Here is a 14801-nt window from a genome sequence, read left to right as displayed (position 1 = left end):
TTTTTCCTGGTGTGTGGTGTGGTTTTTTGTGTTTGGTTTTTTTTGGGTTTTTTTGCGGGGTTGGGGAGAATGTTCAGTATTTTTTGTTAAACCATCTGGCAACCCTAGTGGGGGGAGGGGCATTTGAACACAGGGAGCTGGCTGTAAAGTATAAAAGCTCTTCTAATAAGCTGTGCAGGGCAGATAGAAATGCTGGATGGGCTGGATGTGGTCCATGAGCCATATTTTGCCCACCCCTGAACTAGATGCTTCTGAGGAAGTTGTACAGTCATCTGCCCCACATTGCAGTTATAGGTACAAATACCTAGAAAACTCAGAGGGGCATACATCAAGACTCTCCCTTCATGTAGACTGTCACCTTGAAGAAGATTTTAGCGGTTCTAAAAGCCTCTTCATAAATTGCAGTTTTTTCACAATGTTTAGTTCCCTTGATCTGTCCCTGTTTTCCTTTTCAGGTATGCATGTCTGTTCTTCATTACAGAAGGCGTCACCTTATGCAATACAGCAGAATTTTTCTATTCAGTTACCCACAATTCTGCTTAGTGTTTTTCTTTCTTTCTTTCTTTTTTAAAGTACTTCTGTCTTATCTGTGGCTGACAGGCTTTCTTTGGTATACTTCAGTCGTTGTGCAGCAAATCCATGCTTACAGTTCCTGTCTGTCCAGTTTTCTGTTGTATAGTAGCAAATTAACCTGTAGCATCATCATTATTTTTCCTGGAGAAAGGAAGCTTAAGGCAGTGTTCTCTAAGCGTTTATGCTTGCCAGATGGTTTCAAGAAAAATACCAGACACACTTGACATTACATCACAATCTACATTACATCTTATTTAGAAAATACCAGACATTTATATGTTCTCAATTTGTTTCCCGAACAGAAAGCTCAAATACTGGACTGCCCAGTTCAAAACCAGACACCTGGCTACCCTATAAGCATTATGTTTTGGGTGTGTGTATTTCTCAGATGTGTCCCACGTCAGCATGGATTATAAAAACTCTGATTAGGGAGGTATAGAACCTGAAACCTAAATTGTAGTTTTCCTATGGTTGTGGCTGAAATTTAGTGCTTCTGATTGGTGATATACACCTTCTTTTCAGGAAAACCAGCGAATAATTAAATATTGATGAAGCATACAGCTAACATTTATTCCACTGTACCTTGAACATGACTGTATTCAATTCCTTGTATTGTCATTCAGGTCTCAAGATACTTAAGCTGGCTGTGGCAAAGTAACTTTATTGAAATAGCATGTTAGTATTTAAAACAATATTAATACTATATTTGATTCATTAAATATACAAAGACAAGTTAAAGTGTTTCCATGTGTGTGCTGTTAGTTCTGGCGGGAGGTTTGTCAGATAGTTTTATGTGGTTTCAAACAACATTTTAGCACATTCTTAAAATACCCACAAAAGCCTTTATGTAAAATCTCATAAATGTGAAACACATAAAAATCATTTTTTCCTGTTTCATGTCATTAGGATCAAAGTACAGTAGGTAAGAATACATTTCCCCAAAACCCTTGTTGTAGTCTCTCTCTTAATTAATGTTTCAGGCTCATAGCAAGCTCATAAAATGTGTAATGGGGAAATTGTCTGTATACCCTTTAATAATCTCACTTGATTGCTAGTTCACCCACCATGATGTTAGCACACTTGCTATGGAGGCAGATGTAGCTTTTCCATTCTTTGCCTTTCAGCTCTTCTCATTCTGTTCCAAGAAAGCATTGGCCAGGATAGAACTTGTATTTTCTGAGGAGCTACAAGACACATTATTAGTGCAGAAATTAAACACCATTTTCAAATGCTTCAGGAGGGTTTGAGGGGTTTATTCTAATCGAACAGAGTTGTGACTTCAGTGTGTCTGCTCAGTTGAAGGGTTTCTGTTTTTAATAGGGGTAATGTCTCTGGATAAAGTACTTCATAGGACAGTACTGTGTTCACTATATGCCAAAACTGTGCTTGCTAGCTGATCCATAGTGATGGTCCCTCACTGGAAAGTAACTGCAGTAGTATTGAATTAACTAGGAGAAAAGTATAACAGTCTTCACCATTCTTTAGTTTGATGGCACGTATATGCGGTAAGGAAGGATCTGAGTGGTACTGGGGTCAGTAGCTATATGAGCACTTGTCTACTGTTTTTTTCAGCTTCCTGTGTTTGCACCAGTCTGAGTGAACAGCAAGCAATACATTAGAACCACGCTATTATGAACAGTCTGCTGGATTGTTTACACATTAGGTCCAGTCATGACTAATAGCTAGCAGTGTGAGAGACAAGTTAAACAGTAAAGCAGAAACAAAAGCCAAATTAAAATAGTTATTCAGTGGTGTGACAAATCTTGAGCCTTACAATGTGAGTGTTGAACTCTTATAGCTGTGAGAGTCATGGAAACACTTATAAGTACAAAGTTAAGAGAAACAGGGAATTAATTATTTGCTGTAGCTGTTTAAATTACTGAAATCTGTCGTCTTCATGCTCTGGGAGAATATTCATGCTGTACATCTCTTGCTTAAGGAGAACTTGCGATTCACTGCAGATGCTTGCTAAGTGGGGAAGAAGGAACTATGTAACAATTATTTATTATGCTAAAATGCTAGGATTACTGTTGCAGTCTGCTAAAAGCAAAAAGTTAATCATATGCTCCCTAATCCCTACTATATCTGTTTACTTTACGGTGGATGTTTCATCTACCACATGTCTAATGTGGTATTAAAGGTGCAAAGCAATTAAATCAGCAAAAGAGCAGGTGTGGGATTTTACAGAGTTCATAGTTTTTTCACAGTTTTGCAAGAATGTACTTTTGGCCACTAAAGAAATGAGATTCAGTGTTTTAGGTTTATTCCCTGGCTTATATTAGCTTCCAAGCAGGTTAACAGGTGAATGAATATTTAAACCTAGCCAGTGGCCCTCTGTACCTTCTCGGACAAGGTGGAGATGCTTGCCTGGGAGGGGTATACGTAACACTATGTTATATACCTACTACTGGAACAGTTAGCATCAGATGGTCATGTAAGGAATCTTGGCTTTCTGAAAAGGCCTGTGATATATTAGCAAAAAAGGCAGAAGCGCCAAGTGAGGGGATGTTGAAGTACATAAACAGCAGAAAGGCATTTTCTGGACCTTAACAAATGTGACAATGGCATCTACAGCAGTTCTTTGGGAGATGATGCCCAGGACAGCTTGAAGTTTGACATTCTGCATGAGCCAATAGTCATCACACGCCTGACTAGCAGCTATTAACCACCTTTTAATGTTCCTATCATAAACTCAGATGTCTTTCCCTGTTCATTGATGGACAAGGTCCTGGACAGAAGGAAAGCAAACACGTTGATGACAGACCAGAGCTACGAGACCTGGCTAACCACATGGCTGCAGATCCAGGGACAAACACTGATCATTACTCAAAATCCAAAAAGCCATCCAAAAGTTAGGAAATGGGCATATTGCAGGACCTGAAGGTATTTCGCCTGAACTGTTTCAAGATGACTTGGAACCCCACTGATCATTGGCCTGCATCAGGCGAAGTACCAGCCTTCTGCATGAAATCCATGTCTTGCTTAGGGAACCAAAATGCGTTTGTTCTGAGACAAAATTCAGAGTCTGAGTCGGTGTGGGAGTACGGGTCAGAAACGTGCTGTCAGCCCAGTTTTCCTAACATAAACTGGTTTGACTTTGTGTAAAATGTCGTTATCTCCTAGAGATCTGGCTTTCAATAATGATGTTCAGAAGTGTCAGTTCATTCTTTTCAGCCATGTTGCTAGGATGGACAAAAACATTCCAATGCATCAGACACTCTTACTGCCTTACTCGCATTGGAGAGGGTCCAGCGGAGGGCAACCAAAATGATGAGGGGGCTGGAGCATATGACTTATGAAGAGAGGCTGAGGGACTTGGGTCTGTTTAGTCTGCAGAAGCGAAGAGTGAGGGGGGATTTGATAGCAGCCTTCTACTTCCTGAAGGGAGATTCCAAAGAGGATGGAGAGAGGCTGTTCTCAGTAGTGACAGATGACAGAACAAGGAGCAATGGTCTCAAGTTGTGGTGGGAGAGGTCCAGGTTGGATATTAGGAAAAACTATTTCACTAGGAAGGTGGTGAAGCACTGGAATTGGTTACCTAGGGAAGTAGTGGAGTCTCCATCCCTAGAGGTGTTTAAGTCTCAGCTTGACAAAGCCCCGGCTGGGTTGATTTAGTTGGGATTGGTCCTGCCCAGAGCAGGGGGCTGGACTTGATGACCTTCTGAGGTCTCTTCCAGGTCTATGGTTCTATGATTCTATGGATACCTGGTATAGCCTGCAACACCCCAGAAGTTTATGTATTCAGAGGATTCAGCCATATGTAGAAACTTCACCACAGCATATCTGTTGTGGCACTATCAATGGCAATCATTCTGGCTGGCCCAGTGGTCCTGTGTAGACTATTTTTGACTGGCCCATGGTTTCTAAAAATTTTGGTTTCAGTCTCACTCTGACAGCAGTGAATGAAAATGTCACACAGACTTCAGACTGTTGCATAAAGCTACCTATTTGTTCCCTTTTGTCTTAATTAGCAGACTTTGCTATAAAAATTTCCAGACTCTCTTGGTAGTGAGAAGGAAAAACTATATTATAAAATCCAGCCCTTACTTTCAGCCTGGTTTGTAACTTGCTCTGTAACAGCTGTTGCAGTTAATTGGAATCGGAGGGGTTGTTGCTCAAGTTGGAGAGACGTCTGTAAATACCTCTTTCTCACTAACCAATGTAAGGTTTTTATTCTCACAGGAAAAGTACAATCATGTTTATTAAAACAAGTAATGTAAAATTATGCAAATTAAGTTTATAAGTATCTAGTAGGCTCTCAACAGCAGTCTCAATTTTTTTTCCCCTGGAATTTGGGGTCTTTTGCTTATCTGGGATCCTAATCCTGGAGCTCATTCTGGCTTCCTGATCGCTTATGCGCATTGACTCTCTTCCTGCAGGTATTTTGAAGGTGGAGTCTCCTCTGTCTACCTCTGGGATTTGGATCATGGCTTCGCTGGTGTGATCCTAATTAAAAAAGCTGGAGATGGCTCAAAGAAGATTAAGGGATGCTGGGATTCCATTCACGTGGTGGAAGTTCAGGTACATCCTGTGGGGGCAGCTAATATTCCTAAATGAAAACAAAAGCCAGCTAATTCCAGACAATTAAGGCATACAGGTGCTCAGCTGAACAATGCAAATTGTGTAGGAACTGTGCAAACCTTTCCTGCATTAATTTTTGAAAATCCTTTAAGCAGTTTGGATGAAGATCAGTCAGGGTTGTAATCAGAGATCCCAGAAGGATTGAAATTGTGTTCTCTTCTATGTGACTATGAACATTTTTAATTTAAAGATCTGCAGATAAAATCACCAATAAAGTAATAAAAATGGGGCATTAGAAAGTTAAATTGCTTGAATTATATTTGCCTGTAGAAAATGTATGTGTGAGTGAGACTGTATATATTTTATAATATAAAACATGGGCTTCAGTATGGCCATTTCAGTTTTTAGGCTGCTGAGGTGACGTACATGTGCTTTGCCAACTTTTACGTTTTATGTTTTAACTTTTCTTGATCATCTTTCCCTCCTCTTACCAGGAAAAGTCCAGCGGTCGCACTGCCCATTACAAGTTGACCTCTACAGTGATGTTATGGCTGCAAACTAACAAAACTGGCTCTGGTACCATGAACCTTGGAGGGAGCCTTACCAGACAGGTACTACTATACACTAGCATTGGAGGCTATATCTACATAGGGATAAAAGGCCCACAGCATGGCTAGAGCTGACTCTGGCTCATGAGGCTTCGATTAAGGGGCTAACTATTGCTGTGTTTAGATGGTCAAGCTCAATTTGGATCCTGAGCTGTGGGACCTTCCACCCTCACATGGTTCCATGCCCAAATTTTTTTTATATATATATATATATATATCAGTGTTTCTGAAACTTTTTAAGACCAAGTAACACCAAACAATAATTTTTATGGGGAACACCAAGGCTTGCCCCTTTAAAGGCAGCCATTCCCAAGGGAAAAGTTATTGACCCTCTCCTCCTCCCCCCCAAAAAGAATCCCCCAGGGAAAAGTTGTTGAGCAAAACAAACGAACGAAAAAGGACGGGGAAAAGAAGTTAAGCAAAAAAACCTGAACAGTTTGTCCTTTTATCAGGAGAGCAGGTATTGCCCTTTTAAGAGTGGACATTTTGAACTCTGTTCAGGCATTGCCCTTTTAAGGGTGGCCATTTTGAACTCTGTTCTCCGCGGCACACCGGTGTGCTGCGGAACACCCTTTAAAAAACGCTGGTGAATACAGTGATTTTAATTCAGCCCTGGAGTCTATGCCCCATGAGCACAGTCAACTGATCTGGGCCAGCTACAGATGTTTTATCCCTCTGTAGACCTATTCAGTGTCTTACAAACACAAGGCATGTCCTTCATCATTTGTATTGCAGTAGCACCCAAAAGGCTCAAGCAGGGTGAGGGGCCGTATTGTGCTAAGTGATGTATATGTACTGGGATTTTCCTGCTGCAATCATTAAGACAAGTAACACTTCAGTGACTAGCCTGTTACCATAAGAAGTTTCTCATGGCAGTGTTAACAAATATCGTAAATTCAGTAGGAATGTAGGTACCAGTGTCAGTCTTATTGGTGTGTTTGGGGTGGCGTTGTTGAATTTTCATAGCTTTCACTTGCATGCTTTCCTGTTGAATATCCTTTAGGTTAGATCTTGCATAGCTACAGATGGACTTGTTTGGTTTGCTTCTGCCTACTCTTACAAGATCAGATGGCATTATAAAAATGTGTCTATCTAGAGCCAACCTAGCCTGTGAGATTAATTCTGTCTATATTGTTGCATTTTCCCTAAGACTGCAGGCCTGTGGTGGACAAGAAGTGGCTTGTGGGCTGGATGCAGCCCACCAAGCCCCTGGATCTGGCTCGCAGCTGCCTCACCGGCACCCTTTCTATTAGAGCAGCTACACCCACTTTAAACAACAGGTTGTTGATTACTCTGAGCACTAAGGAGAAAGCTTCACATGGTGTCCCCAGCCCTAGCAAAATCTCCAAGCTCCCATTGGTCAGTTTCTGGCCAATAGGAGATGAGAAATGTTGCTGAAAGCAGGGGCCGTGAATGAAGCCTCTTCACTCCCTCACTGCCCCCTACCCCCCTCCCCGCTTTCCCTCTTTGTGTTGGAGTGGAGCTGCATGGAGCAGCCCACCCAGCACATAGGCAGGATTCCTGCAGAGTTGCTGTTTGGGACACACCTAGGTAAGTGCCTCTGAGCCAGAGCCTGCATTTGCCCCCCAACTACCTACTCCAGGCCACCACCTAAACCCTTTGCACCCCCTTCCCCACCTCCTCCAGGTCACAATCCCTCCCTGACCCTGCATTCCCTTCTGCACCCTTCCCGCAGGCCAGAATCTTCTTCTGTACCCATAACCCTTCCTGGACCTGGCATCCCAAGTCCCTGACTCAGATCATAACCCAGTCTCCCTTATACACTCCGCCCCATGGCCTTAACCCCACATCCCCTCCACAGCAAATTGCATTGCCTTTTCAGGAAAAGGTCAGTCTTTTGTGAGTAGGATGCCTAGTTTGTCTAAATAGTCGTAAGTGTTGCTGCTGAAGGCACTTTTTATTGAGTAGTAGTGGTTATCTGAAATACTGGTAGTGGCCAGTAATTTAGCTCCACAATGAGAATCTCTAAAACGCACATTGACTGCAATAAGGCAGACAGTGCATACTCTAAAATGAATAGAACAGTTCATATTGCTACAAGTGTCCATGACAGGTGTGAATGGGGAAAGAGGTAATATAACCAGAGAGCAGAACTGAAGCACTGTGCTGCTATTGGAAACACCAAAAACTTGTCATGGACCTACATGATTTTTTCTTTTGTTGACGTTTTAGAGAAACTAATGGAAAAGTAAAAATGTGCATCTGGAGACAGTTGTGCATTACGTTGTTTGAAAATGTTTATAGTAATTATACCTGGGTTATGGTGACCTGGACAAATAACTACCGCTAGGCCTTCCTAACACATTCAGTCTTAGCTGTGAAATGGAGACCAGGAATTTGACTCTGGCTATGGCCTTGAACTGCATGACAGCTTGTGCCAAGGAAAACAATAACCTGTTGAGAGTGCTTGTCCTCAGTACACCTTGGCCTGCTCTACTAGGCTTTGTTTAGTTTGACTTTCCCTCTGAGCTTTAATGAGGAAATTCATGCTTCTGTCGTCATTTTGACAGCAGATCATGTAATTCATATGTGATGCATTAAAGCAGAGGCCTGCTTCCAATGTAAGTAACTATAAAAAAGCCACTAGGGAAATGATGCACCACGTCTGCACAAACAATGGAAAACTCTGAAACTCAACTTAGCTTCAAGCCTGAGATTTTCTGCACTAATGCCATAGTAGCTTTATTTATGGAAAATAGCTTTGTCAGAATCCAGTGCAAATGGATAATCAACAAATCTCCAGACTCCTCTGAAAAGCTAGCATGCTGTGTGTGCAGGCAGAGATCGTTGTATGTCTGTCTAAGGCACAGTGCTTAGGCGTTTAGCTGACAACTCCTCAAAGCAAGAGTACTTTTCTCTTCATGCTTTAAAGCTGTTGTGTCCAACACGCTAGCCACGAGCCACATGTGGCTACTTGGCCAATGGAGTGTGGCTAGTTCTAGTTTGCTGTAGCAGTAGCCGCTGTAGGTGGCTACTGCTTCAGAACTAGTTGGACACCACAGCTTAAAAGCCTGTGTGTCCCATCACCTAAGGTGTATCTTATTCTTAGGAAAAGAACTATATATTTTCCTAGGTAGGCGTTTTATGCAGTCTACCCAAGAATTGAAGTAAAATCATGTTTTTAAATCAATGTGGTGCTTAATTTTATTTTTTTCACTGACATTTTTCGAAACCCTGTATTTTTAGGATCACCAGTGTAGTTTTGAAATAACTTTGGGGCTATTTAAACTTAGAATAGCACTATCCCTGAGGTTCATTGCAACCTTTTAAGAGTTCACAAGTTCCAAAATACTCTGTCTTGTGATTTGATGGCAGAGTTGTTTTTGATGCCTCAAAAGGGAATTCTGTGGGGAGCCATAATTTGGTCTCCTTGTCATAAATTGTGTGCTTTCCACCAACGACTAACTTGGTGGAAGAAGCAGATGCAGAGGAACAGCTAATGGAATGCCTCCTAATTTACCCACTCTGGCAACTACAAAAATCTGGGCAAGTCTCACATTTAAAGGTTATGGTGCTGTGCTAAGGGAACCATGTGTAGCTTAGAATGGAAACACTTGCTCCTCATTAATTCCCATTCCTGTTGATGATGTTACTCTTGATAAGGCCAATCCAGCATCACTATTAAGTGCCTGGACAGTTGGGTCAGGAAGTGTTCTTTCTCAATCATTACATGGTACCCCTCTTCTGCAGTCTTTTCCTGTTGGTAGAGTATTGTCTCCGGGCACAAGTACCATATATGTCATACTCTGGACCTCTTCCTTGTTTGCCTGTTCTTTCCCTGCCTTCATCTGGATTCTTTGTGTTACTTTAGACAAGTGGGTCCCTGTTTCATCTGTGGAATTCTGTTATCCAAACTGTTTATCTAATTGAACGGTCACAGGTTATTCCTGAAAAATGCTTATTCCAGTTTGAGAATAACTTTATTTTCCAAGTTCTTTCATTATGAGTGATTTTCCCCAAGTAGTTTCCTGGGTATTTTAAGTGTTGCATTAGGGCAGGGGTAGGGAACCTTTTTTGGGTTGGGGACCACTGATCCACAGAAAAATCCGTTTGGGGCTGCACACAAGAGAGAACCAAAAAGCAAAACAAACCTTCACTGATGTGGCCTCCCACTGAGGAGAGAGACTCCCATTTCCCTTGCACACCAGAGCCTAGGGAGCCCCAGGTTTGTAGACTGTGTGCCCCCAGCCCTGTAGTGGTGTAGCCGGGGGGGGGGGGGGGGCGGGAAGGGTCTGGAGTGACAGCACAGGCTCCCCAATGCTGGGGGGGAGCCTTAGGGGCCAGATCCAGGCAAGCTGAGGGCCACAGGTACCCCATCCCTGGTTTAGGGCAATTGGAATGTTATACTCTGTCAGAATTGTATTGGCAACAAATAGATAATATGTGTGAATTTAATGGCACTGTAACTTCTCTGTGAAATATTTACATGATTCAGTGAGTGGCATACCTCTTTTCCATTTAAATAAGAATCCTTGACCAACTCTAAAGGTTTTGCTATTTAAATACACATTGCAATACTATACCTTTCCAGATGACATAACAAATGCACTTTTTCATTTACAAACGGTTTAATCTTTATATTTGGAGTTGGTGATTTAAGATGAGTTTTTATAAATAAAATTTTCAGGGGAAAGTGTTTCTTCTTGTGATCAGAAACAGGAAAACTTTCATGTTTTTCTTAATGTTTATTTGATATTCCCTTTTTTTGTTTGAGTATTTTAGTTCAAACTTTTGTTTTGAAATTTAAATTGAAGAAAATTGAAACGGAAACAATGCTTTGATTGACCTGATCAGAAACTTGTTTTGGTTTTTCCATTTTGCGACATTTTTTGAGATTTTACTTTTTTTTCCTGATTCAAGACAAGAAAAATTGCTGAATTCCCCAAAGTTCCAATAAATATCCTGCCTAGCTCTATACAGTTCAGTGATCCACTGATAATAACTTGGAGGTAGAAGGTTTGGAGGGAATTCAAGTATAGGTGACTTCTTATTAGATGCTTCATGAAGAAATCTATGTGGAACAGACGTGCTACCTAGGTACAGTGTTATATAAGGGTTTATGATAGTTACATGCCTAGAAAACTATGTTATATAAAAATTCATTTTATAGATTGAAGACTAAATCTGAAAAATAGGGTTAAAATTCCAGACATGACAAAACTGTATATGTTGCAGAGGGTGTGGGTTCTGGGAGGGTGCTTAGGACATGGGGTTGGAGCATAGGAGGGGGTTTGGCTAGGCAGCTCTGAGTGCTGACTGCAGGGGTGGGGACCTGCTGGCAGAGACAGTGTGCAGAGCTGCCTGGAACAGCTAGCATGGGGAACCGCTTGCAGGGAGTTGCCCAAGGTGAGCACCACCCTAGATCCAGCACCCCCCACGCCACCATCCTGACCCACGCACACACCCACCCCACTCAAACTCCCTCCCATAAGTACGCACTATACAAAAGAAATGCATGCAACATGAAAATGGGTCACTAAAGGAAAACTTAATTATGTCAAGTGTGCTATGTAAATGCACATTATATAAGGGATCACTCCCTCTGCTTATGCAATGAAATTATAGACACCCTCTGATTCGTTGCAGAACTAGGCTTCTATTGGTCTGAAAGGAGAAAAGATAGACTTTTATCACCAGAATCCTCCCACAGAAGGCATGAAGTGTCAGTATGAAATCTTTATTTTTGCAGTTGCCTAAACAAGGATGCAGTCCTAAGCACTTCATGTTCTGGAGACAAGCTTGGACTCAGTTCAAGAGAACTGCAAATTGAGGCAGTGCAGGCCAGATGGAGGAAGTAACTCCCAGCTTCACATCCGACATTGGCAGGCTTCAGTAAATATGAGGGCTGAGGTTGCAACTCGGAAAAGGACAGAGTGAATCGGTCACTTATGTGTAGTCTGCATTGACTGGGAAGAACAGAAGGAAATAGTGCATGGTTGAAAGTGAAACAGGCCATCTTTAATTTACAGGGAACAGGACAAATACCAGATCTATCTAGGTCAAATATTATTGCCTTGCATGCTGTCCTCCCGTGGATACAAGTAAACCCCATTCATGTTCAAATCTGATGCAGAGCAGATGCTGTTTTTTTCCTAACACATTGGAAATGCTTGTGTAGCTAGGCAGGCAGTTATTTGGGAGGTAGGGGGAGATGGGACTGAGGTGTAGTTTTGGCAGTGGGCACTTTTATTCAAGTTAAAAGCAACTTGCTTAATTTTGCTCCCATTAATGCAAAGGGGTGTGATAGCCAAAATGTTGGTGAAGCTTTGGTGCTCCCAATTTAGAGGTAAGATGAACAGGTGTCTTCTGAGATGCTTTTATGCACAAAAAACGTTTGTGTAGCTTTTGTTAAGTGAGGTTGAACATTGCAGGGAAGTGCTAATTTGTGGAGAAGGAAGCTGGCTCACAAGCTATAGTTTATCTACGTCTGGAGGTGTGAGAAGGGGAGAATATAAATCTGTAGCCTGGAATTTCAGATTAAAGCACCGCAGGGGTGGTGATTTTTTTTTTTGTCAGATTTGAAATGCATAAATAGTGAAGGTGGAAACCTTGCACTGCAGAATGAAGGCTGGTCTGTTGCAAGCTGAGCTTTCCCTGTATTCAGGAGGAAGTGCCCTGTGATATATCGCTGTGCAGTAAAACACCAATACAGACATTCTGCCATTTATCATAATAGGAAAATCCTCCCAAGCTTGTGCTCTGCAATTAGGCAGGCCATATATTTTAGTCAAGTAGAGCGTTCGTGTAAAGGCCTATCCCACAGATTTCCAGATGTTGTAGAACTAAGTGAAAAGTGAGGGAATGTATTTCCACGAAGGAGGATCTTTTTAAGATGCAGTAGTCACAGGCATTGTGCGCCTCCTTAGCAGATGCCTGGTTACCTAAATGATCTGTGTCTGGGGCAGAGAGTTGAACCAGTAATTCTTTTGTTTCAATTTGGATTTCATTTGCATTCAGTGTTTTTGGGTTTTATTGACTTCAAGGCTCAAAACCAAAACACCAATTCAGTTACCGATTTTGAGCTGGTTTAAATCAAAATTCAGTCGTCTTTGAAGTAAATTAAGAGTTGCAACTTTTAATTTTTGGCCATATGTTTATTTTTTTTAACCTTTAACTTTGCATGAGTGTTCCAGTATTTTTCTGTTGTCAAACATAATATTTTCTATGAGGTATTTGAGCGAACTAAACATCTTCCAGTATTTGCTCTTTCATGTTGGACGTTTGCAGTGAAAGGATAAATTTGAGTTTGGGGAATGAGTCCTGCTTTGTTAGATTTGCTGGAGGGAGAACCTTCCCTAGGGATGGAAGGGAGGAGGAGGCCTGTTCCAAGAGGGAGAAGGATTGGAGAGCCATTACCTTGGCCTTAGAAAAGTATTCTAGGACCAGAGAACATTCTACCTCTTCTCTCTGTAGGGGGGAACCTCAGAGACTTCTGCTATCTAGCAATAAAAGACCCACAGCACATTTCAGAACCCAGGTCAGCTGGCTCAGGCCCACAGGGTCTAAAAATAGCATTGTAGATACAAGCTCAACTGGAGATTACAGCCTCATCAGGTTTCAAAGCCCAGGCTCCAACCTGGATCCAAATGTCTACACTGTTATTTTTAGCCTTGCAGACTGAGCCAGCTGATTTGGGTTCTGGGACTCCCTGTGGGTTTTCCAATACTGTGGGGATGTACTCTCATAGGTGGTTCATATGTTCTCTGCTGCCTTGTGCTGGCAGATCCTGAGCTTCCCCTCTCCCTCCCAACTCATGGGCTTGGCCTCCTTTTCTTCTCATTTCTACCAGGAAGGCCTGTCTCTGTATAGTCTTGTGCATATTTTGTTATTTTATAATAAATATTTCAGTTCAGTTCCAGTTCAGGTTCTGTATACAGCATCAAATGTTTAGGTCAAGTTCAGATCCGGTTCAAGGAAAAATAGTAGTTTGCTCTGGGCTTGCCAAATGAATAATACTTTGGGGTTCAATAGAATGGATGAGGTTCACTAGTAATTGCACAGGGAATTCCTTCTGCTTCTGCATGTGAACTTTTCATACTTTCCAGTTGTCCTTCCCTATCCCTTTATGTGACTGGAAGAGCATGCATAGATCAGCAGGGCGCAGAACTAGTTTTCTTTCACAAGATGGGTAGCTTAAGGCTTTGAACATACTTACCACTTGGGGAAGAGGCTGAATGGTTGAATATAGGTGGGTTTGAAGGCCATGCACAAGCAGAAATCTTCAGTGGTGTTCTGCAAAACTGTAGCAATACTGGAATGTGAGTTAACACCCTCAATTGTATTTTGAGGGATCTGGTTTGAATTTACAAAGAAACTTGCTAGAAACTGCCAAGTTTGCCTTGCTTGATGTCCAAACATTTTGACTTTTTTCCCCACCATGATCTGCCAGGCTTGTGAACCTTTTGGTCAAAACTGGTCATTTTTAATTCCCTTAGGGAAGTTTGCTCTTTTTTCCATTCCACAACAGTTGTATACTTTGGTGGGGGTTCTTCAGAATTACATGGCTGAATTTCCCTCAGATCTTCTACTATTCTCCGGGACGCTCAGAATGGATCAAAATACTTATCCAACTTTTCTCTTTCATTTTACCTTTTTTCCCTGTAAATAACCTTGCAAAATGTCCAGAGAGCAGTCATCCATCTGTACGCAGCTGCTGTGTTCTGCATATGAGATGCCCCAAGTCTCTCTTACTAGCAATCCAAAGCTTAATATACCTAGTAGACTGAACTTCCCTCAGTTGGACTTGCAGCAGATGGCTTGGGAAATGAGGCAAGGAAGCCAGCCAGTGTACATCTTGGATGGGAGAGGAGTAACTGAGACATGTAGACGGGACTAGGCTGCTTCTGGAGTGTTAGCTTTTTTTGACTGAGCTCACTGGCAGATGGGGAGTAACAGTGGGAAGATGAGCTGCTTGTTAACATCAACTTACGGAATGGAATTTCCCTTCAAAGTAAATTAGCCCCCTTTTATAGCAGCTGTAGGCTTTCTGCTTGAAACCCTACATTAACAGCCCACTGAAGGAGACTTAAAAAAAAGAAAAGCTGCTGTTTGTATAACATGGCTGTAGACTGATTCCTA

The 14801-nt window shown here is 41.9% G+C and overlaps 1 protein-coding gene and 1 long non-coding RNA gene across 4 annotated transcripts in view; both read left to right on the top strand.

Moving 5' to 3' along the window:
• Positions 1-14801, top strand: part of CAPZB (capping actin protein of muscle Z-line subunit beta) — a 129846-nt gene that overhangs the window by 98876 nt on the left and 16169 nt on the right. For all 3 annotated transcript variants that reach the window (XM_006115053.4, XM_075906480.1, XM_075906481.1), the window contains exons 5-6: positions 4953-5094; positions 5589-5705. In XM_006115053.4, the coding sequence (XP_006115115.1) occupies positions 4953-5094; positions 5589-5705 (259 nt within the window). The remainder of the gene's footprint in view (positions 1-4952; positions 5095-5588; positions 5706-14801) is intronic.
• On the top strand, positions 5715-14763 carry LOC142819423 (uncharacterized). Its single transcript, XR_012897308.1, has 2 exons — positions 5715-6162; positions 6204-14763. It is a non-coding gene; the product is annotated as an uncharacterized LOC142819423 (long non-coding RNA).

The sequence above is a fragment of the Pelodiscus sinensis genome, chromosome 23 (assembly GCF_049634645.1).
Source record: "Pelodiscus sinensis isolate JC-2024 chromosome 23, ASM4963464v1, whole genome shotgun sequence".
NCBI lineage: Eukaryota > Metazoa > Chordata > Testudines > Trionychidae > Pelodiscus > Pelodiscus sinensis.
The sequence above is the reverse complement of the archived record's forward strand: the minus strand, read 5'-3'. Positions and strand labels throughout refer to the sequence as shown.